Source organism: Andrographis paniculata, unplaced genomic scaffold (genome assembly GCF_009805555.1).
Source record: "Andrographis paniculata isolate CXL003 unplaced genomic scaffold, ASM980555v1 Contig37END, whole genome shotgun sequence".
NCBI classification, from domain to species: Eukaryota; Viridiplantae; Streptophyta; class Magnoliopsida; order Lamiales; family Acanthaceae; genus Andrographis; species Andrographis paniculata.
The window spans coordinates 1,168,381-1,193,260 of NW_026137570.1; the positions used below are offsets into that span (position 1 = coordinate 1,168,381).

General features: G+C 28.2%; 3 protein-coding genes across 5 annotated transcripts; all 3 read left to right on the plus strand.

The window, feature by feature from the left end:
• The first annotated feature begins 2,498 nt into the window (after window positions 1–2,498).
• Window positions 2,499–7,253, plus strand: LOC127250705 (putative RING-H2 finger protein ATL21A). 2 transcript variants are annotated; one of them, XM_051274114.1, is made up of 5 exons: window positions 2,499–3,252; window positions 4,666–5,137; window positions 5,287–5,367; window positions 5,544–5,589; window positions 6,834–7,253. In XM_051274114.1, the coding sequence occupies exons 1-4, from the start codon at window positions 2,523–2,525 to the stop codon at window positions 5,584–5,586; spliced, it is 1,326 nt and encodes a 441-aa protein (XP_051130071.1). In that variant the 5' UTR covers window positions 2,499–2,522; the 3' UTR covers window positions 5,587–5,589; window positions 6,834–7,253. The 2 variants fall into 2 exon arrangements, with proteins under 2 accessions (XP_051130071.1, XP_051130070.1); XM_051274113.1 differs by having other exon boundaries at window positions 5,544–5,582.
• Window positions 7,254–17,228: 9,975 nt separating this feature from the next.
• LOC127250495 (ethylene-responsive transcription factor ERF061-like) lies at window positions 17,229–18,323 on the plus strand. Its single transcript, XM_051273811.1, has one exon. The coding sequence runs from the start codon at window positions 17,316–17,318 to the stop codon at window positions 18,084–18,086; it is 771 nt and encodes a 256-aa protein (XP_051129768.1). The 5' UTR covers window positions 17,229–17,315; the 3' UTR covers window positions 18,087–18,323.
• A 1,383-nt stretch (window positions 18,324–19,706) lies between these two features.
• On the plus strand, window positions 19,707–24,442 carry LOC127250486 (uncharacterized). 2 transcript variants are annotated; one of them, XM_051273796.1, is made up of 17 exons: window positions 19,707–20,106; window positions 20,203–20,431; window positions 20,995–21,045; window positions 21,143–21,318; window positions 21,728–21,805; window positions 21,905–22,016; window positions 22,136–22,220; window positions 22,310–22,361; window positions 22,452–22,513; window positions 22,594–22,709; window positions 22,793–22,914; window positions 23,053–23,115; window positions 23,193–23,250; window positions 23,501–23,574; window positions 23,650–23,704; window positions 23,807–23,889; window positions 24,166–24,442. In XM_051273796.1, the coding sequence occupies exons 2-17, from the start codon at window positions 20,311–20,313 to the stop codon at window positions 24,226–24,228; spliced, it is 1,371 nt and encodes a 456-aa protein (XP_051129753.1). In that variant the 5' UTR covers window positions 19,707–20,106; window positions 20,203–20,310; the 3' UTR covers window positions 24,229–24,442. The 2 variants fall into 2 exon arrangements, with proteins under 2 accessions (XP_051129753.1, XP_051129755.1); XM_051273798.1 differs by having other exon boundaries at window positions 20,282–20,431.
• The last annotated feature ends 438 nt before the right edge of the window (window positions 24,443–24,880 follow it).

The window sequence follows — 24,880 nt, forward strand, 5'->3', positions numbered from 1 at the left end:
TTATATATATTAAAATAATAATTAACATAATAAAAAAATATATACGGAAGATTTATTATTTTATATTTTACATTATTTTAATAAAAAAAATTATTTGTTAGTAAAAATAATTTTTTCAGATCTAAATAACAAAATTAAAAATAAATATTTTATAATATTTTTATAATTTTCAATAATTAATAACAAAAATTCTTATAAATTTCAAACGAAAATGAACAAAATTAAATATTTTAAAAATAGCATATTAATGTCCTTAATAATCATTTTATATATAAACAACTAATGTCAAACCGTTGTTTTACCAAACACTTTAATACAACTAATAGATCAGCCAGTCAAGCTAGCTAATTGAATCAGCTAACAGCTAACACATCAGCTAAATCTAATTGTCAAATGCACCATTTTTGTAATAATTTGTATAGAAAACAAAAATATTACTTTTATTTTTATTATATTTGTCTAGTTTACTTTTGATACATATGTAATATATTATAAATTTTATCATTTATTTATTTATTGTCTCTAACTTCTGAATATTTTTTTGTTCTAAATTATTTTAAGGGAAAAAAACTACAGGTAAATTTTTTAAAATAGATAAATAAATAAATAAAGATTTTTTATTGTGTGATTTCAAATTGAAATCAATATTATGTATTTCACATCAATTTTAATAAATATATATATTCACAAAATATTATATCAAAATATTATTAAACATCAATTTAAATCAACATTTTATTTAAAAGCAATTTCAAACTACAATTAAAAAAAATCCTAAAAATATCACCAGATAAATATAATAGTTTGTGAAATAAAATAATTTATTTTTATTTGAACAATATAGGTTGAATATTAATATTTTTTATTTTAAATAAAAATAAACATACCCTAACTTGTGATTAAAAATAACTGTATGTAGTGTTAACACAAAAACGTCAAACAATTAGAGTGTATTTGTTTATTACTTTAATTTAAAATATTTTTTTATTTGATATGAAAAATCACGTTGATAAAATTTAAAAAATATATTATATGAATATATATTATGGTTTTATATATATTAATTAAAAATCTCATCTGCAAAAATTATACAGGTTAATAATATAATAAAAATAAATTATTATTATTATTTAATATGAAAAAATGGACAGTGAGAGTCCATCTAAAGCAAATTCTAGAAGTCAACTTAATTGGGAAGTCTTATACGCTGAGATGCAAAATAAGTAGATATTCCACAATATTACGCGTGTTTCACCAAAACACGACTTTGGTACATTATGCGAAACTAAATAAATAAACGAATTAAACTTTAAAAAATGCGACTTATATGCCCCACTTTCGTCGCATCAGACCCGGCCCGGCCGGTCAACTGCATTTGTCCCGGGCCGTCTGGTTAATATCAACTATCAAGACATCAATTGTTAATCAGGGATGCGTTTGTTTGGACGTTGTAATCTTAAATAATAATATTTTAAATTTTAAAATATATTCGAATGCAATGTAATTTGGTTTTCGATTTAATATTTTTTTATTGAAAAAAAATAAAATCTTTCTTATGAAATGTTCAAAAAAATACATATTTAAGAGTGTTTGAATTTGTTTGATCATATTTTAAAATTAATTTCAAAAAATAGTATATTTTTAAAAAAGATCGTACAAAATAAATAATAATATGAATTTGAATTTGAAATGATGAGAAAAACAAAAGTTTTGATATTTATTTATTTTTTAAAATTATGGTTTAGATTTCTTGATTAAATAATAGCTTTGAAAGTAGTATAATAAATAATTTGAAATTGTTTTATTATATTATTTCATCCATCTCACATATTATGTCCATTTTTTCAAATTTGTCGGTCTTATTTATTTTGTCATTTTTTATTTTTAGAAAAGAATTATATTTTTCCGTAATTTGACAATCTATCAATTTGTTTATTTTAGTACATAGCTATCTATTTTTTTTTTAATAATTGTACTTTCTACTAACATTAAAAATAATTTTATAACTTATTATATATTACACAAATATCATTACTTTTATATCACACAATATTAATAATATTATTTTTATTTTAATTATTTTTACTTTATTCATACCGTAATATAATACTAATATTCCTAAAATTCACTGCAAATGAATATATAGATAAGGGACGGAAGGAGAAAGTACATTTTAATTTTATTTTAAATTTTAAATTTAATTAGACTAATAAATCATTTTAATTATAATTTATAATTATTTTTATTATATCATAATTATTTTTAATAATATATTTTTAATTATTTTTTAATTATACCATTGTAAATTCTGGTATATACAGTAAATGAGATACCAAAGCTGAGACTGAAAAAATATTATTTTCAATTTATGAAGTATGCAACTCATTAAGGTTCAAAAAATCCATTGACCCGGCCCGCAACACTGTAACACATCGGGCCGGGCCCACGTCATTACAGAATATATTTCCTTCAGAGTAGACTATTCAGAGTTCAGAGCAATTCTCCTCTCCAATCTTCCTAGAATGGAGCTTCAACTGAAACTGCTCATCTTCATCTCTTCAATTCTCACTTCCTTCACAAACTCCGTCCAATCCGCCGATTCCTGCAATCCTACTTCCTGTGTTCCCGGCCAGCGACCGCTCGTCAGTCATCCTTTCCGGCTGAAACTCCGGCAGCCGGAAAATTGCAGTCTCCCTGGCTTCGACCTGCACTGCAACAGCCGGAACCAAACGATCCTCCGCCTTCCGAATTCCGGCGATTTCGCCGTCCAATTCATCGATTACAACCGCGGTAAGGTCTTCCTCGACGATCCGGACGATTGCCTCGCGAATCGAACGGCGAATTTCAGCGTCGCCGGAACGCCGTTCGTCGCCGATCGGACGGAATTTGACCTATACAATTGCTCGTCTCTGTCGGCGTACTTTTCGCCTTTCGAATCGTTTGTGCGGCTGCCTTGCGGCGGCGTGGATGGGGAAACGAACGGTACGGTTGTGGTGGCGGCGGTGAGGTCGGCTTCGGAGGCGGCACCGCCGCCGGATGATTGCCGGAAGTTCGGTAACGCTTCGATTCCGTTGTGGACGGATACTCGACTCTGGCTTGGGTCAGTCGTCGCTTTTCAGCTGAGTTGGAGCATGCCGGCGACTGACGACGACCACGACCGTACGGTGTGCGGGTATGGGTACGGGTACGGGTTCGGATACCGGCCAGTGCCGGGTCAACCAAACAGATGTCCCAGACCGCCGTCTGGACCGGGTCAGTTGTTTTATGCGCTTTGAATTAAATTATATGAATATATAAATATATAAGCTTTGGTTTTTCCTTTTTTTTTAGATATTTTTTTTAAAAAATTAATACAATATTAATATTTATTATTTTTATATTATTTACATAATATTCTGTAAATAAATCATTTTCTAACAATATTACAAAAGATACGCACTCATACTTTATTTGATTTTAGAAGATTAACAACTATAGTATACTGTACTTTTTCCGTCCTGCTCCAAGGTCTTATTTACCTTTTGCATCGTCATTGTACTTCATATTATAAATATTTTTATATTTGTATAATTTTGTGTACAAATATTATTGCAATAGTATTATAAGATACTAATATAAATATTTTTGTTATTTTTCTTTAATTTGTACTATATTTTTATATAATAATTAATATTTAAATATTCTAACACGCAAAAAATAAATAAACTCTTATAGTAGACGGATGGAATATTAATAAATATACTTGTATGAAATGAAAATTTCTAAAATACTTTAAGTTAAAATGTTTAATGGGATAAAAAATAAAATATGTGAAAATATTTTGATAAATTAGAAAATGAGAATCACATAAACTAAAAAATAAAAATTAAATATTTTGGTGAGACCATACAGACAAATAAACTTTTTAAATTTAAAGGTAAATGTCTCATTATTTTTTGCGTGATCTAATATATACTATTTACTTTCGTTTTGTTTTAAGGATTTCATTTATTTTTTGGCGTGTTGATTTTTAAATATTAATTATTATATCAAAACGTAGTATAAATTTTAAAAATTGCAAAAATACTTACATTAGTGTCTTATAATATTAATAGAATGTGTACAAAAAATTATATAAATTTAAAGATATTTTTAATATTAAATACAATAAGGCAAAAGGTAAAAATGACCTTGGAGGCAGACAGATGGAGTAACATATTATTTCAATTAATAATAGAAAGTACTCATTATTTTTATATTATTATGGATGCGTTTCTTTGGTTGAGTTTGAAAAATTTTAATTTAAATTTAATATTAAAATAACATTCGATGAATGTTTTGTAATTATGGTTAAAAAATTACTCTCTCCGTCCCACATAATTTGTCCCTATTTTTTATTTTCGTTCGTCCCACATAATTTGTCATTTCCTTTTTTGAAAAATTAATTATACACTTTAATCATATTTTAAAATTTAATTTTTTTAATCTTAATTAAACTATTTAGTTATGTTAATCTTAATTTATAATTATTTTTACTAATACAATTTTTTAATTATTTACTAATTATATTTTAACTAAATTATAGTGTTTACAGTATTAGACCCGTATTAGGTGGGACGGAGGGTTTTACTAAAGTAACACATTGATCATGATCATGATTATGATTATTATTATTATTATTAACAGGTCTTCCGAAAAGTGCCAAATACGCCCTTGGAATAGGAGTCGGAATCCCGGCCCTAATCTGCTTCGCAGGCCTGGCGTGCTACGGTTGTGGACTGGTCCGGGCTTCCCGCCGCCAGCAGCGCCTAGGATCTCAGCTCCCGATCGTCACGCGTTCTTATGAGTCCAGCCCCATCGCCGGCCTCGATCAGCCTACCATAGCCGCGTACCCCATGACAGTTCTAGGGGAAAGCCGCCGCCTCCCCAAGCCGACCCACACCACTTGTCCGATTTGCCTCTCCGATTACGAACCTAAGGACGTCCTTCGGAGTATTCCTGAGTGCAGTCACTATTTTCACGCTAACTGCGTTGATGAGTGGTTGAAGCTCAACGGTAGTTGTCCCGTCTGTAGGAGTTTGCCGGAAACTTCATCCAGCGATTCACCGTGTTCTTCGATTCCGTCGTCGTCGTCATCTCCGTTGCCGCCGATCGACAGGTGAACGGTGAATTTTATTAAATTGGGGATGAATTTTTGTTCCAGTATTTGTTCCTGTTTATTATATCAATAATAATTTGTTTTCAATTGTTCTACTCCAAAGTTTTGCATTGGATCTGTGAAGTTTGTGATACTCGATTGTTTTGCAGGTGTTTACAGGAAACTTCATCCAGCGATTCACCGTGTTCGTCGACACCGTCGTCGTCATCTCCGTCGCCGCCGATCGACAGGTGAACGGTTATTTTATTTTGTTAATTTAGGGGTGAATTTTTGTTCCAGTATTTGTTCGTGTTTATATCGATTGATATTTTGTTTTAAATTGCTCTTTCCCCATGGTTTCGCGCTGGATCTGCGACTTTGTGATTCTCGAATGTTCTGATTTTCTTTTACCGGAAACTTCATCCAGCGATTCGCCGCCGCCGCCGCCGCCGCCCCCGCTTGGCCGGTGAACGGTGATTTTATTTTATTCTATTATATTGGGGATGAATTTTCGTTCATAATTTGTTCGTGTTCATATCAATTGATCATTTGTGATTTTCGATTGCTGTTGCATAGTCGTATTGATCGATTAAAGTAGTTCATCAGTGATTCAGTGGTTACGATGAGTTCAATTGAGAATTTGAAAATCATATTGAAACTTGATATGTTCTTCGTTTCACTTGCTCAGTTTGCAAAATCAATGGCTGTTCTGTTCCTCCTTCCCTTCTTTTAAATTTTCAATCATGGCTGATTCTCAGTGATAATCTTGTTCATCATTACTAGCTGACCCAGTTCAGATGCTATATTATTGTTGGAGCTAAAATTTGGATGGTTCAGGACATTTCGTCAAAATCTATCGGTGTGGATTCCGAAAGTATTCCAAAAAGCATATCCGTCGTCCGATTGGGGGTGGCTCCACCTGCACGGCTTCGAGCCTTGCAATGGATTTAAACTAAAATCTAATGGAACCAATAAATTAACACGAAACTAATCTTAAATTAACAAAAAAGACAATATAAAGTAGGACATAATTTGATAAACTATTGAAAAAGATTAAGAATAAACTAGATTTAGATAAATTGGTTGTTCTTTTAGTGTGTCGTGTCATTTTTGCCATATTTATTTTAATGTAAGCAACCACCCTAAATTCTAGAGAGAGTTAGTTATTTTTTAAAAAGTTCTTAACTCTTCATCAATTTCCTCGACGGTCAAACATGGGCTTGAACCATGTCATCCGTATCTCTGGGAGTTAAGATTGGGTCCGACTGTCGCCTCCACGGCCTGAAGCTCCATTGCTTCTAAGCGGCCTTCACAGATCGGGGTTCTACAGCTCCATTGTTGTTGGATTGCCTCTTGAGGCTCTTTTGTGCGTTTTTGTTTTCAAACATCAGGTGTTTTTGGATCCATTTTCAACAACTATATTTAATTATGATATAAGACACTTTAAACTCTTCAAACGCTTATGATTTGTTTCTTTTATTTTTATACCTCATGTTTTTACTATTTGGACTATGTATTTTTTTTTTTTTTTTTTTAAAAAAACATTATTTCCTTACTACAACAACTCACTTTAGGGACTGGGGGACTATTTAAATTCTCAAAGAGATCATGTATATATATTTTTTTCATAAAATATCATATCAAATATCATTATTTACAATTTTTCGAAACTCTAAAAGTCTTTTTTTTTTTTTTTTTATGACGTGGGAATCTGCAGTCGCTACCCGAAAGTGTGCACTGGGTAAACCTCCGGTCGAACCGAATACTCTGCAAACCAGGCCCGACGGAAAAGTCACACTAGGCAAAACATGTGTGGCAGGTGACCTGAGGTGTCGGGGTTTGAACCCATGACCTCACTGTCACGAGTACAACCTTATCTCTTTATTTGAGTTTAGGGGGATTTAAATGTTTTGGAATATGAATTACTGAAAAGCAAAATTTTAGATGTAATATATTAAGGGTGCGTTTGCCAATTAGCTGATAGCTTTTAACTGTTAGTTGATTCAATTAGTTGTTAGTTGTTAGCTGATTTAATTAACTGGATTGACTAGTTGATTCAATTAGCGGTTTGTATTAAAGTGTTTGGTAAAACAACTGTTTGACATTAGTTGTTTATACATAAAATAACTATTAAGGACATTCATATGTTATTTTTTAAAATATTTTTTTGTCCATTTTGGTTTGAAATTTATGAGAATTTTTATTATTAATTATTGAAACTTATAAAAATTATAAAATATTTATTTTTATTTTTATTATTTAGATCCGAGAAAATTATTTTTACTAAAAAATAATAATTTTTTATTGAAATTATGTAAAATATAAAATAATAAATCTTTCGTATATATTTTTATTATGTTAATTATTATTTTAATATATAAAAATAAATTAATAACCTTTATTTTTTCTATTTGATTTAGTTTTAAATTATATATTTTACAAATAAAATAATTTATATCTAATAATTAATAATAGTAATTATTTTAAATTTACAAAAAATTAAAAATATAATTTAATAAATTAAATATATTAAAAATAATTAATAAATACTGCTATAAAAATATATTTATATGTAAAAAATAAATAATTAAGTTTTAAGGGTAAATAATGAATAAGCAAAATTAAAATGAAAAAGTTCTTTCAAAACGGTTGGTAGATAAGTTTTTCAGAAATTAGCTTTTTGGGTTCAAAAGGCTCTTTAAAAAAGCTAATTTACCAAACACATAAATTAGTTTTTTGACTTGTTAAATAGCTAAAAGTTGTTCAATAAACTAAAAGCTCTTCAAAACGGTGTTTCCCAAACACCCTAAATGGATAGCATATAGTATAACATTTAATGTTTTGAATAAAATATATGTTGTTATTGTTGTTGTTGGTAGTCTATTTTTTTTTTTTTTTAAGAAATAAAAAAAAATCAAATTATTTTAGGTTACATAATGTAAAAATAAAACAACAAATACACTTAGTATTGTCAAGAATAGTTTGGTGGTGTGGAGAATGAACTTATGACCATGAGGCCTCATTAGTTCAAATCAGGTATAGTTTGCAGGATATTAGGTTCGCTCAAGATTTATCTACACTTTTGAGCAGTTGTGGATTCCCACTATATTTAAAAAAAAAAAAAAAAAAAAAATCAAATACACACTCCTTGGTTGTCTAGTGTTATATTTATTTTTGATTAAAAATTAATAATGTATTGAATATATCTTATACGATTGAGTAAATATTTTAAGATATTTTATTAAATAATGCAAAATTTTAAGTTATTTTACCAAATGACATTGTTCGTTTTTGGTATAATGTTTCAACTCTCTCTCTCTCTCTCTATATATATATGTTACTTTCTAATTTATTTTGTAACCCTAGATTAAGAGTATAATAAAATTTCTAATTTGGTACCGCCTGTAAATTAATTTAGATTGAACTAGATAATCAATTTCACTAAGTTTATATCTTTTCCTTTTGTATTTTTGCAATATTTCCATAATAGTTTACATACTATAATTATATCAATCTCAATGTTTATTTTTATTATTATTATTTAAATTAGCATTGTATAGATAGAGAATAATTAACCCTTTGTTTTTTATAGAATAAATTATCCAGTCGAGGATCGTAAGGTTTGTTCACATATTACTTTTGAATGAAACGATTCTCAATAAATAATATATAAAGACAATAATATGCATATATTAATATAATATAATATATAAGTGAATAATGCAATATTAAATATTATTTTTTATATTACTAATACAATTTCTCATAGCTAACATAATAAATATGGGTGAATTGATATATAATGAAAAACATGAAAATAGGTCGATCACGAGGAGTTACTTAATCAAATAAAGAGCGATCTATTTTAGTAAAGATCCGTAAAAAAATAAAAAGAAAATATTTTGTTGGGAATTTTATTTTTAAAAAAGTTAAAGTAAAAGAAAAATAATATATGTTGTGGCATATAAAAATATGTAATGTGTACCGTATAACTTGCTTACTATATCTAAATCACAATATTATGATAAATGGGCTTGTTGGATTGCCAACATTTAGGCCCAAAATATTACAATGTAGGCTTAACAAATATAAAGACTTCAAAACACATGGGTAAAATGTAAATAATAATAACAACAATAACAATAACAAAAATCACAAATTTTGTTAGATAAAAATTTTGAAAATTTAAAAAATTATAATATATATATAATATGTTTTAAAATGAAATAAATATTCAAAGTGCTTTTATTTTTTATTTTTTTGAAAAAGGTTATTTTTTTAAATAATCACTTTGTTCTTGCAACATCATTTATCTCCCAAAGACAATAATAAATAATACAAATTTTTTTTACAAAAGTAAAAGAAAAAAAAAAGAAAAAAATCTCAAATATTCGTTAACAAAAGTTAAATATTCAACTTAAAATAATATATTTTATATTTTTGAAACAATTATTCGTTTCACATACAAAAAATCAATTTATTTAAAAATGCTGCGTGAATAATGTATTTTCCTTAAAAATATTATACCATTTAACGCTCTTAATTAGTATAAAATATTTTTATATATAAATATTTCATCAAAATTATTTTTCAAATTAAAACATAGCGTGTTTACTTGTCAAGTTTTACACTTGATTTTACTATTCTAATTTCTTTTTTTTTTCAAACATATCAAATCAAATACAAAATTTTTATTTATTTTATTACACTAAAATTTAATTTTACATTCAAACTAAGACCGGTAAACACAACCAATTAGACACAAAATTTGGAATGAGGTATTCTATTAAATGTGGGCCCAGGATAGTAGTAGAAATTAGTATAGGGAGTGCATTAAACGACGTCGTGGGCGGTACAGTTAGGCAGTGACGTGTCGCTATCAGGACGGTGGATGCGACCGAGTCACGCTAACCGACAAAACAGACCTTTTTGGGAAATTTATTTAATACTCTTTTTACCCAACCAAATTAATTAATCATCACATTTGGCACTTATCTGTAATGACACTTTTGCCCCTCCTACTACCCTCCTATTTTTCAACTTCACCGCCTCCTTTGCAATGTTCTAATTTCCAACCTGCGATACACTTTCACATTTGGAGGGGCCTATTTACGTAATTTTCAAAAAAAATTGTTTAATGTTTTATAAAAAAATTATTTTTTGTCATTTAAAATATTCTATTAAATACTATTTTATTTTTAAAAATTTTACTTTTAAATTTCAATTCAAATACATTACGATTTTTTCCTTTTATTTATTTTTTTTTAAAAAGATCATTATGCAAACTCTATTACTCATTCTATCTCATTTTAATCAACACTTTTTCTAATTTTTGTTTGTCTTAGTAACAATTGATATTTTTATATTTATTTAGTAAAATTTACTAAATTAAAAATATATTTAACAAATATAAATTAATTATGTAACTTATAACGTTATAATGTAGGATTAATCAAAATTCATCTATTTCAAACTCTCATAAAAAAGTTAAATATTTTTATCTACATTTAAAATTTCATCTCTTTTATAGAATTATTTTATATTAATTATGAATAAATAAATATCATTTTTATTTATTATATGATAAAAAATTTATTTTTTACAAAATAATATTCATGTTATATATATATTTTTATTGTGATATAATTTTAAAATATTTAAATATATATTTTATTTTTCGATAATATATATTAAATTTAAAATTATGAATATTACTAATTACATCAAAATAATAATAAAATAATATCACAATATTATTAATTAATTAAATAACATTCTTTTAAATATTGTGTCGAAATGGTTCAATTCAACCGGAACAGATGGAGTATAAAGAAAAAAATATATCCTCTTCGTCCTGTGAAATGAATATTATTTTATTTTTATAAATATATTTTTTAATGCTAGTAAAATATACTCCCTCTGTCCCAAAAGAATTGTCTTGTTTTTCCATTTTCATCCGTCTCAAAACAATTGCCTTGATTCCTTATTTAGTAACTGTGGTCCCCACTTTATAACAAAATTATTTATATTTTTTCAAACTATCCATAATTATTACTCTAACATACTCTTTAAAATTTTTTCAAAAAAAACAAGGATATTTTAGTAATTTGCATTTTACTTTATACTCACTTTCAATTAAATATATTATTCATTAATTATCGTGTCAACTCCCACAAGACATCTCTTTTAGGACGGAGGGAGTATGTAAAAAAAATATCTTATTAATATTATGTGATATAAAGTACTAATAAGTAATAATATTTGTATAGCATATTGTAAATTATAAATGTATTTATTATATTAGATAAATAATAAAATCATTAAATTAAATTAAAAATTGATATTTTTATTTTGTAACGGACTTAAATAAAAAAATGATACTACCGCAATATTAATATTTTTCTTATAAAATATTCTATTTAATCAATATTTTAATGCCGAACACATCCTATTCATTTTATTTATATTGCATACTTTTTAAAAGTGTGTGCACTATTCATATAATCATATGCAGTAATTTTTTAGAATGTTGATTATCTTTTTAAAAAAAAATATATATATATATACTCCATCCGTCTCAGATATCATGTACACATTGCCATTTATGCTCGTCCCATATACTATGTCACTTTTCTTTTTTGGAAAATGATTACACACTTTAATCTCATTTTAAATTTTAATTTTTTTTTTTAATTCTAATTAAACTAATTAGTTATCTTAATCTTAATTTATAATTATTTATATTATAGAATAATTATTTTCACTAATACATTCTTAATTATCTACTAATTATACTTCTCCTAAAATACCGTGTATACAGTGTAGCAGACACGCTATTTGGGACGGAGAGAGTAATATAATATAACTCTCTCCGCGAAGGTAACTGTTCATTTTTTTTTATTATTTTTAAAATATTAATATTTTATAAATAATAGTACAATATAATGATAAAAAATACATTTTTACCGCTAAAATTATTCACCTTTTAATGATATTCTTTGTATGATTAAATAAAAAAATATGAGTATTATTTATTAAAATAAAGTATATATTTATTTTTTAAAAAATAACTATATTAAGAATTAGACAAATTAAAATGATACTCCCACCCTCCCTTAATAATATATCTATTTTCCTATTTTGGTTCGAACAAAATATTTATTTTTATTTTTTTAATAATTATATCATCTATCTAACATTACAAATACTCTTCCAATTTACAATATATTATATAAATATTATTATTTTTATATCATAAATATTAATAAAAGTAATTTAATCTTTTTATTTTTATTTTTATTTTGTCGTTTAAAAAGCAAATAAATATATAAAAACGGGATGAAGAGAGAACTCAGATAAGAATGAAAAAATAATTAGAATGAAACCCAAATAATGGTGTGAAAAATCAGAGTGCCAAAGCTGAAAATTGCACGGATGTGGGTTGACTTAGTAAGGCAGTGTTTGGATGTGCTGTCTCTTTCCGGGAAATAATCAATGTGAATCAGTGGACCCATCACAACCCTTGTCCCTTCTGCCAAACAGACCCTAAACTAAAAGTATGGGATTCACAAACTCCCTTAACTTTTCCTAAACAAAAAATAAAAAATAAATAAATAAAACTTGTCCAGTTTATCTAGAAGCTTTCTAAATTGATGGAGGATTTTTTTTTTTTATTCTTTTTAATTCAAAATATTTATTTTACCCTTTTATTTATTTCATTAAAAATATTTTTTAAAAAATAAAAGTAATAATATATTAATATCAAAATACTCTTAACTTTTATTTAAATTATATATAATATTACATATATAATTACTTTTTATATAAAATCAAATATAAAAATATCAAAATTTCTTATGTACTTTCAATAACTAATAAAATATTATTATTTATTAATTTACTAAAAAATTCAAAATATTATTTGAAACGGAAAGAGTATACTTCAATACTGTTAATAGGAATTTGTAAAAAATACAAATAAAAATTATATTAAATAGTTAATTATCATTTATTTACTCATTTTTAAAAACTTAATAATAAATTTTTAAGAACAAACATTTTTATTTTATATACTACATTTATTTTTTCATTATATTTTTTATGTCAACCGTTGAGTTTGTGCCACGTGTCCCATTGGTTGGGAAGCCATGCTTATTTATTTTGGTACTGATATACACCTCTGTTATAACATAGTTAAAAATAAATAATTATAATAAATATACTTTAAAAGTATAAATTTTTAGTTTTTACTAAAGTTTTGAATATTTTTAAAATAATAAAATATAAAATATTTTATATTATATTTTATTAGATAAAATAAATATATAGTTCATAAATAGTGCCAACATTTTAAAAAATAAGTAAGAAAAGAAAATCTAATTATTATCATGCAATTGAAATAATTTCCAACTATTATTTCAACACCTTATACTAATTTTAACTAAATTTGTTAATATAACTATCATTTTTAGTTTAATTTTAACTTTTTTTACCTTTGATTTATTTTTTTGCAAATTAGACTCGACGGACAAATCACAGTAGGCCATTTTTTACGGAATATGAATATGCAACCAAACAAGCATATGAATATGATCTTTTGGATTATTTATTTATTTATTTATTATTTAATTAGAGATTCTAAAAAAATATATTTTCATCCACAAAGCATATACATTATGTTCAAACTAAACTACTACTCTATCGATCCCATATATTTTGGGTCTATTCCGTTAGATACAAGAATTTATATAAAGTATAATTAATAAGTAATTAAGAAGTATATTAATAAAACTAATCATTATTTAGTAAAAGTAATTATAGATTAAAATTAAGATAATTAAATAGTTTAGTTAAGATTAAAAAAATATAAAATTCAAAATATAATTGAAGTAGATAATCATATTTTTAAAAAAAAATGACAAGTTACATGGAACGAACAAAAATATAAAATAAAGACAAATTATGTGGGGTTAAGAGAGTAATACTTTTTACTATGCATTATTTTCAATAAAAAATAAATAAATAAATTTTTCTAAATATCAAATTAAAATATTATTTAGTTTTGTATTCAAAATATATATGAATCTCTACTTATATTATATAATACAACTATTCTAATTTAAAAGTTATACTTTCTCCGTCCCTTATAGACTTGTTTGGGTTGGACACGGAATTTAAAGAATATTGATATTATATTGATAGTTAGAAAAAAGTACGAGTAAAAGACTTTATTGTCTTTGTGAGTGCAAGAAGTAGTGATAATTGTGTAATAATAATGAAAATAGTAATAATTTTACGGTGATATGAGTATTTATGAAAATGAAACTATTATTTTTAGATGAACAAAAATAATACACAAGATTATTGTATTGAGATGAAGGCCGTACGTTAAATATAAAAAGGCCGTACTTAGAATTTTTTAATATAAATACGTGAAATTTATCAATAATATAAAAATAATTTTAAAGTATGTGTTAATTTTTTATGAAATAATTATATATATATTAAAAATTATATAGTAAAAATTTTGTCCGTGAACAGAACCCAAATATAAAATGAACATGGTTGTAGATTTTAAAAATATTCTCAACAACATGAAACGTGGCGGGAGGGAAACACGTATGGGCGCCATAGTTATGAGTAGATATGGTAATGACGTGTCCCCGTTGCCATAAATGCATAAAGTGCCTTTTGCCTACACGTGTCCTCTATACAGTGCTTTTGTGGGCCCATCTCATTCCAAAGGTCAAAATGCCGACTTTGCACCTAACATAACATAAAATAATAATAATAATAATAAAACGATTAGGGTATTTATTATGATTAACTGAGATCGTACTCCATGAAGGGTGTGTTTGTTTAGGGGCTTTGATTTCGAGTTGGGATTTAAATAGTAAAAATTTTGAATTTGAATAGTTGTATGATGTGATATAAATAGGTGTTGATGTGATGTTTTGAATGTAAAATTGATTTTTAGTATAATATAAAAAATAAAAAATAGGTGTTTGATTTGATGTTTTTGGGGGGAAAAAATGGGATGAATAGTAAGATTTTTTTTACAACCGAACACACTCGAAATATACTTTTATGGTACATTATTTTGAATTCGTCTTATAACTTATTTATTGTTGTTTAAAATATAATTGGAAATTTTAATTTAATTCTCTTCGTCCCGTATAATAATGATGCAATAGTTATTATATAGTAAAAATAATTATAAATTAATATTAAAATAATTAAATTTTTAATTAAATTTTTAAAAAATATCAAAGTTAAATTGCGATTAAAGTGTATAATTATATTTTTAAAAATAATGATAAATTATGTGGGATGAACGAAAATAAAAAAATAAAAACAAATTATATGGGACAGATGATGTATAATTTATATTTTTTAAAAATTTTAATTATATTATTAAATTATTTTAATTTTAATATATAATTATTTTTATTATATAAATAATTATTTTATTAATATATTTTTTTATTATTAACTAATACTAATACTTTACTTTAATTCTTATATCTACCATCACAAAATATTTTGAACAGATGAAGCAATACTTTTTCTTTTAATCAATTCACTTAAATTTATGCATTACTAAATTTGACAAATTTAATAAATTAATATTTAATTTAACTACTAATCTCTACTAAATATTTATTTACACCAAATAGTATTACTTCTATTAGTATTTTAAAATAATAAAATAGAAAAAATACTTGGGCAAAAATATAACACATTTTGTGCTAATAAAAAGATATAAGTATAATTAAAAGACAACATATTATAGGCAACACAACATTGACAATATACTATTTGTATTAATATAATATAAAAGAACCATATGATTACTTTTAAATGTCATTTACAACTATTTTTAAATTTTTACGCAAAAAATAAATGTATTATTTTTTAAATTGGACGAATATAGTATATATTAGAAATATTGATAAATCGAAATAAGACACGCACTCTAGTTTTTTTGGTTTGGATTTAAGATTTTTATATGAAGTTTAATTTAAACATTAATTTAATATTCCTTTCTTTCTGGATATTTTGTTCACTTTACCGTATACACAAAAATTTAAGAATGGTATAATTAGTAAATAATTAAAAATGTATTATTTGAAATAATTATGATTAAAAAAATAATTATAAATTAAAATTAAGATAACTTATTAGTATAATTAAAATTTTAAAAATTATAAATTAATTTTTTTAAATAAAATTAAAGTGTATAATTCTTTTCCTAAAAGAAAAGTAACAAAATAAGTGAGACGAACAAAAATGGAAAGATGGACATGAGAAGTGAGACGGAATGAGTATAATATTTTATAAAATAAATAATACTACCTTTGTCCTATTGAAATATTGCAATTTTTCATTTTCGTCTGTCTCAAAACAAGGTTACTATTTTCTAATTTAGTAATTGTACTATTTACCTAACATAAATACCCTTCCAACTTACACTATATTATCGAAATATCATTACTTTTATATTACACAATAATAATAAAGGCATTTTCGTATTTGTCACTACAACCCATTATTATACTAATATTAAAAAATCTACGTGCAAAAAGTAAACGGCAACCTTACACCGGGACGGAGGAACTACTATATTTTTTATTAAAATAGTACCGAATACAATTTAATAGTGAAAACTTATTGTGTGTTGGTTTTTTAAAATTGTTTGAAAAAATATATATATTTTTTTCTATGTAAAATATAAAAAATTATACAAATAATATGAATAAATTGAATATGTATAATATATATATATATTTTTTTGAAAGATATATTTTATTTATTTATTTAGTAAAAGGACGTACCCTAAATTTAAAATGAAACCAAACCGCTAGGGTTAGCTAATGTGAACTCGTGCTAAACACAATTGAAATGACGGGCTTGTTATGAAGGTCCAGGACTCGGAACCCATCAACTCCTAACCCTCCACGCAAGAGAAAACAAGCACCATCAAGGGTCTATATACATCCGGTCCTCAAGTCCTGGACCCCTCTTACCAGAAGATGCTAAAAACGAACTCCTTCGCAGCTTGCTATAAATACATCAAATATACATCAAATTCCACAAAATTCTTTTACACGATTCACAAAATTCGATCCTTATTTTTCATCCAGGATAAAAAATCCCCACTAATTTCAATTTTTTTTTTTCCTTCAAAATTTAACAAATAATGTCAGGAATTCAAAATTGTTTTCCTCAAAATCAGTCCGAAATTGGACATTCTCTGTCCCAAATTCTTCTTACCACAAAATCGAACCCTCTAGATTCAATCTTTTCCTACTGCGACTCGGCTGCGAGCCGCGTCGCCGAGCCGCTCGGCTCGCCGGTGTACCTGCGGCAGCGAGATTTGGTGGGCCGGTTCTCCGACGGCGGGCGGTGCCGGGTTATCGGGCCGGGTAAGGCCTACAGAGGAGTGCGGCAGCGGCAGTGGGGAAAGTGGGTCGCGGAGATCCGGCTCCCACAGAACCGGGTTCGGGTCTGGCTCGGTACGTACGACTCGCCGGAAGCCGCCGCCTACGCCTACGACCGGGCGGCTTACAAGCTCCGCGGCGAGTACGCCCGGCTCAACTTCCCGAACCTTCGCGACCCGGCTCGGATCGGGCTCGGCGACGCGGCGCGAGCCGACGCCGTCAGGCGCGCCGTCGACGCGAAGATTCGGGCGATGTGGCAGAAGGTCCGGCGGAGGAAGGCGTCGCCGGCGGTTGTGCCCCGCCGTGGATCGCCGTCGGGAGAAGGCGGAGATGAGCCGGCGGCGAAGGGAGGAGCGGAGCCGGCGGCGGTGGACGGGGAGAGTTGCGGGAATAGTGTTTCCGGCGACGGTTTGTGGGCCGGCGGCGGCTCGGCGGCGACGGCGGCGGCGGAGTTGGAGATTGAGGAATGGCCGCTGGCGCGGCTGCCGTCGTACGACCCGGAGTTGATTTGGGAAGTTCTTGCTAATTAGGTGGTCCTAGGGATTTGCTCCAGATTGATCCAAGCCGTTCATTTTCGTGGATTTGTTTTCTTGGTGTTGAAGTCCCGGATCTTTATAAATTGCATTGAAAATTGATTGCAAGTACTTTCAATTTATTACATGAGTTTAACGATACTTTTTTGCTTTAAGTTCTTTATACATGCATACGTTTTGCAATTTTTTTCTTTTGTTTTTGCTATTACTACTTAATAATATATTACTCTCATTATCCCATTTAATATGAGTGTATTATTGTAATCACAAGAATCTAGGTAAAGTATAAATAATTAAAAAATTTATTAGTAAAAATAATTATTATTTAATAAAAATAATGGTAGATTAATATTAAAATAAATAAATAATTTAATTAAAATTAAAAAAATTATAAAATTTAAAAATTAAAATACGATTAAAGTACATAATTATATTTTCAAAAATAAAAATGACAAATTATGTGGGACGGACGAAAATAAAAAATAAGGACAAATTATGTGGGATGGAGGAAGGGAGTACATCAATAATTTTCTTATCACAAAATATTACATTAGTTAATTTAATTTAATTTTTTTTTATTATAGATTGTGTTTTTTTTTTAAAGATTTTTTATTATTTAATTGTTTTTATTTTAAATATCAATTTAAATATTTATTTTTTATTAAAATTTAATTGTATATTTAAAATATAATATCACTATTTATTTATATTTTTTAAAAAATTATGTAAATTAAAATCTTGTTATTAAAAAATTCGGATTCTTGAACAAACATCTTTAAAAATTTTGGGTGTTTTTTTTGTAAAAATATTTTTATATGGGGTGTGTTTGTTTGGGGGATTGGATTTCCAATCTACTATTCATCCCATTTTTTTTTTCTAAAAAATATCAAATCAAACACATATTTTTTATTTTTTATATTATACTAAAAATCAATTTTACATTCAAAACATTACATCAACACCTATTTATATCACATCATACAACTATTCAAATTCAAAATTTTTAGTATTCAAATCTTAGCTCAAAATCCAAACCCCGAAACTCCTTTATTTCTATTTCTTTCCTCAATTAATAAATCTTTTTACCTTTAAAACTCTTTATTTTTTATAAAACTAATTTATGGTAATGATAAATAAATAAAATATATTTTTTTATTCATTTGAATTATATAAAATTTTATTGCTTACAAAATATATTTTATTGAAATATAATTCTAAAAATATTTAAAAATACCAACAACACTACAAATATAAAAAATAATACAATATTATCATAAGTTATTATTAATAATTTAATAAACTACACAATCTAAAATACCATGTTCCTAACAAAAAAAATTCATCTTTCGCGGGGAGAAGTAATATTTAATTGAAAATTGATGTAAAGTATAAAATAAAAAGATTAAAATTATTATTATTATTTTTTTTTGGTAGGATTTCTAAAATTAAAATTAATAATTAAGAATAATTTAGAAAAATAAATAAATTAATATATATATAAAAAGTTACGAGCTGGGCTGATGGCTTTCAATTATTAAATCGAGCCGCCAGAGTAAATATGGGCCGGGCTTCTCGCTCTATCACATTGTCTTCCCGCCAAAATTGAATCACTCTCCCGCCATTTTCCCCCACATAGATCGACATCCCTAAAAAATCGCAATCTCTCAGCAGACATCATATTATCACCTCCTACTAGCCGGAGCCGGAAAAAAACTGCGGCAAGAGAAGTGGCGGCGATCGGAGACTGCGCGGTGGACGGCGAGGGCAACAGCATCTGGTTGAGATTGTTTATTTTTTATTTCTTTATAGTTTTTGTGGTGGCGGCGGCGCTGCGATAGCATTTCCGGCAAGCAGAGCGGGGGGATAGAACTGTGGATCTGGTTGAATTTGACTCTCGTTTCCATTGGCGTTGTTTGGAACAACTTATAGCGACTTATTCTGCAATCGTTGATGGTCAGGGAACTGCGCCTGCTCCATAAATTTGTGAATTTCTAGAATCGTTCTGCGAGGCCACTAGGTTTGGTGATCTTGTTCTTACTTACAAGTCTTACTTCGTTCTCATAATTGTTCTTTCGATAATCGTTTGGTTTGGCCGCGCTGATTGCCGTTGCAGGTTATTAAAAGTACGAGCAGTGGCAAACATAGCCTGCAATTTTGACTGTGATCTAAGTGTGTTTGTCTTTCCCATTCAGAAATCGACCAAATTCTGATCCGTGGAAGAATGGCTGGAGAAAACGTCGACGTTGGAAGAGATGATATGTTGATTGATGGGGAGCCAGAGAACAAGCCGAAGAACGAAATTCTTGATGGATTCAACGTTAATTACCTCAAAATTTACTACGGTACATCTCTGAATCTCCGAATAATAGAAAATTTCAGTGATAATTGCAAATATGAAATAATGCTATTGTTTTTCCAGGTTGATTTTATTTCTGAGTTTCGTTGGATAAGTTGATTATACCTTGTTTTGAATTGGTTCTAGCTGTAAAACATGAATAATTGCACTAATATGATCCATGTGATAACAATCAAGATTCTACAACAACAATTGTGCATTAGAATACATCTTTATTAAGTGTTTGTTTGTAAAAGTTATTGAATGAGACATAGATTTCAAATTTGATAATTTGAATTCAAGATAGGCACTGGATCAGATTTTTTGAATTAAAAATAGTTGTTTGATCGAATGTTTTGTATGAAGAATAGGTATTCTATACGATACTAGTAAGGAATAAAATATTTTACAGTAAGATCGATAATATCACGAAGAAACATTAACGGAATTGTTGAAACACCTCTTTGTTGTTATGATCTTTAACTATATGAGATTAACTACATTATCAATCAAATGGACCATTATTTTCCTCAATCACATTTTTATTAAGGTGCAATATTATACATGTAGGAAAGCTCTTTCCATTCAAGGACGTGCATAAATGGATGTCTTATGGAAATGGTAAGATTTTGGCAGGAACACAATACTATATTATCACCACTATTGCGTCTTTCTTACCATTCTACTGAAAGAAATGTATTTGATCGATGAATTATAGATGGAAAACATCCTGGATGTGATCAGTCTTACTTTGGGCGACGAGAATTCTCCTTCACATTGGATAATGACATCTATTTGCGGTTTCAATCTTTCAACAATGTTGCTGAACTAGGAAATGCTATCAAGGAGAAATGCCCGGTGAAAATTGATATTGGTCCTGTTTATAGTGTGGATGTAAGTATCAACAGCTATATATATATATATTATAGCCACATTAGTTTACAGGATAAAAGCTTTACAACGTAGAGTGCCTAGTTAGTTTGAATTCATGGTATATATGAACTAATAATAGCAGATTAACTAATTAAATCATATAATAAAAGAAATCACTTAGGACCTTTGTTCCTCGAGAAAGCAGATGTGATCTTTGTTGGATGTATGTTGACGATGATCTGATATTTCATGATGTGTTGTTTTAGTAAATATTTTATAAGTCGGTTAAATGTGAGTGACAGTCATACCAGCAATTTTAAAACTGTAGTCATGTATATGTGCCTTATTCTCTTAGGAATACGTCATTGCATGTTGCCACATTGTAGCCTTTCAAACTCCCTTAACGATTGAATTTTGAACTGTACTGCAGCCTGCAAAGAGGCATGCCTACGGACAATCCGGTGATAATGTTTTCACACCTGTAGAGAGGGAGCTGATATTTGATATTGTAAGTAAATCTTTCTCCTCAATTGTGTGAGATAAATGGAATGAGTGAACAAATTTGTTAGTATATATAGTAAAGTGACTTTCAATTTATGTTCGACAGGATATATCAGATTACGACGACGTTAGATTCTGCTGCACAGGAGCAGAAGTTTGCTCTGAATGCTGGCCATTGATGACTGTAGCTATTAAAGTAATCGATACTGCACTTAGAGGTAACAAATTGATTTAAAAGATATCAAATCATCCAACATCCTTATTAAGTTTACAGTCGGGATGAGCAGTAAAAGATTTCAAAATTTGCATTTTGATTAACATGCCTAGAACTGTGCAGATGACTTTGGATTCAACCACCTTTTATGGGTATACAGTGGCCGGAGAGGCGTCCATTGTTGGGTTTGTGATGGAAAAGCAAGAAGGTAATGCTACAATTAATAAAGTCAAAGTTTTTATTAATCCTTGCCATCGACGAAACCACATTGTGCTTCTTCTTTATATCTTTCTCCAGGTTGAACAATGAACAGAGGGCTGCAATTGCTGAATATTTACATGTTCACAAGGTTATTACAAAATCTCATCGACATTCTTTCTACAATAATATAATTTTCACAACATGTCTCCTCATAAAAAAACATCGTATTCTTGGATAGGGAAATGAAAATAGCCTGAAAAAGGTCACTTTACCCGGTCATTCACTTCATCCTTTCCTCGGGTGAGCTTCATCTTCTCCATATTCAATCTTGATCTTAACCCTTGTTCATCTTCCATACTTTCTTGCTTCTGGTCTCACAGGAGATCGTATACCGAAGTTCTTAAAGGGTTCTTTGAGGAGAAGTTTATGTCTACTCAAAACTTATTTACATATGAGCAGCGATACGAAAAGATACTGGAAATGGTTCCGGATGAATGTATGTCCACGAGCAATGTAAATGATTTTAGTTTCCTTTTTCCGGCCTAGCATTATCAGCATTCCTGTTTTCCACATTTGCAGCTATTGCATCCGAGCTTCGAGGGAAGTGGCAGGACAGCAGCAACAAGCGTAGTGCACGAGATGATGTTAATGTTGTTCGATGGGGGCATCTTAAAAGTCTGCTGCAATCCGGAAAACAGAAGGTATTATTACCAAAATGGTGTGCATTGAAAAACATTACATTATGGTACAAAGTATACAGATGCATTCCCTTTGTAAGAACACAAGTGAGATACACACTATACTAATTTGGTGTAAATTAACATTTACATTATGTCCAGGGTATCCGGAGGGGCGTCGAAGAGATTGTGTTCACGTTCACATATCCTAGACTCGATATGGAGGTTCGTATTCCTTGTCATCTGTGGCTGTATTCATTTTTTTTCAATCACTAGATGATCGACATTGGTGGAATGTTTAGGTTTCGAAACACATGAATCACTTGCTAAAGGCACCCTTCTGTGTACACCCAAAAACAGGTATATGTTATGAATCTCTGACTGCACCAAATTAGTTGCATTATGTTAAAATATATTTAGAAGCAATATATTATATATTTATGGTAGTTATCTTATTTAAGAGATTTATAGAATTTTCGTCTTATTTACATAATTTATAAATATGTACGAATTCTTATAATTAAAATAGAGAATTTTAATTTTATATTCTAACACATTCTATATATATATAAATGTGACTTGATCCTGTTTGTATATTACTCGTACTCAGGTCGAGTTTGTGTCCCCATCGATCCACAGCATTGCGAAGACTTCGATCCTTCGGATGTACCAACGCTATCGGGGGTGAGCATATAATGAAACTACATTTGAAGAGTACAATGTTTCTTAATTTGACTGGGTGTGATTGTGAATTTGCAGCTCCTGGATGAACTTAACAACACCAGAACTGATCCCGACGACGATGTCGACGAGAGTATGCCACTTCACTTCACCTCATCTATGTTGCACTCTTAAATATACACAGGAACATATATATATATATATATATAACTGAGATTTGAAGTAATTTTGACAGAAGTATTGAACAAGACATCACTGGGAAAATCAATAAGATTCTTCAGATCATCCTTCTTGGGGCCATTGCTCAAATCCTGCAAGGTATCCACCCCACCCCCACCCCCTCCCTCTCCCTCTCCCTCTCTCTCTCTCTCTCTCTTATATATACATATATATATATATATATTTTAAACAGAGGTAATGTAATGAATCCATTATAGAAAGGTAAGGCTATAGTAATTGGGATTGTAAGAATAGTCTTCAAAATATTTACATATGATTTGAGTTAGTAGTAGTTTGATGTATTGTGTAATTGATTATATATGATTGAGAATGAGAATGAGAATGTGAATGTGAATGTGAATGTGAATGGTGCAGGAAGAAATGGAGAAGTCATACAGTGCAAAACTGGAGCAGACAAAGAACTCCATAAACTGGTAGTAGGCTCTCACTTCCACTAAGCAGTAAGCTGCTACCTGCTTCTTTAAGCACTTTTTATTTTCAAAATCTATGTATGTATATATATAGATAGATAGCCATGTTCTTGTTGATCTTATCCATTTACTTTGACTCTGTTTTTTTATTAGCAGGAGAGGTCACTCTACCAATTATATGTAGGTCATTATTATTATTATTATTATTATTATTATTATTATTATTATGGTGTTTGTGTGCTTTTCTATATGCTTCGGGGCTGAATTATATTTAAAATTTTAGTTACATTTTAAAATAAATAAAGAGAGAATAAAATAAAGGTAGTTGTAATTTTTTTTTTTAAATAACTGTTTTAATGGAATAATAATTAAATATTGATTTATTGATTTTGTCAAATGACAGTAAATTTGATTGATGGAAGCATTATTAAAGTTAGCATATTGAATGATAGAAAAATCAGCTTAAAATTTACAAACTAAATGTCATTAGGATAGAAATGGATATTCGCTTAATTGAATGACAGTGGGTGGGTAGGAATTGAAACCTTCGGGTGTGTTTGTAAAGGGTTTGGATTTTGGGAATAGTAAAAATTTTGAATTTGAATAATTGTATAATGTGATATAAATAAAAATTATTATATTTTGAATATAAAATTAAA

Coding starts and splice junctions, on each gene's coding strand:
- LOC127250705 (XM_051274113.1), top strand. CDS start 2,523: ATGGAGCTTCAACTGAAACTGCTCATCTTCATCTCTTCAATTCTCACT. Junction 5,138..5,286: donor CCGTTGCCGCCGATCGACAG/GTGAACGGTGAA, acceptor ATTGTTTTGCAG/GTGTTTACAGGAAACTTCAT. Junction 5,368..5,543: donor CCGTCGCCGCCGATCGACAG/GTGAACGGTTAT, acceptor AACTTCATCCAG/CGATTCGCCGCCGCCGCCGC.
- LOC127250495 (XM_051273811.1), top strand. CDS start 17,316: ATGTCAGGAATTCAAAATTGTTTTCCTCAAAATCAGTCCGAAATTGGA.
- LOC127250486 (XM_051273796.1), top strand. CDS start 20,311: ATGGCTGGAGAAAACGTCGACGTTGGAAGAGATGATATGTTGATTGAT. Junction 21,806..21,904: donor GGGAGCTGATATTTGATATT/GTAAGTAAATCT, acceptor TATGTTCGACAG/GATATATCAGATTACGACGA. Junction 22,710..22,792: donor GGAAATGGTTCCGGATGAAT/GTATGTCCACGA, acceptor CCACATTTGCAG/CTATTGCATCCGAGCTTCGA.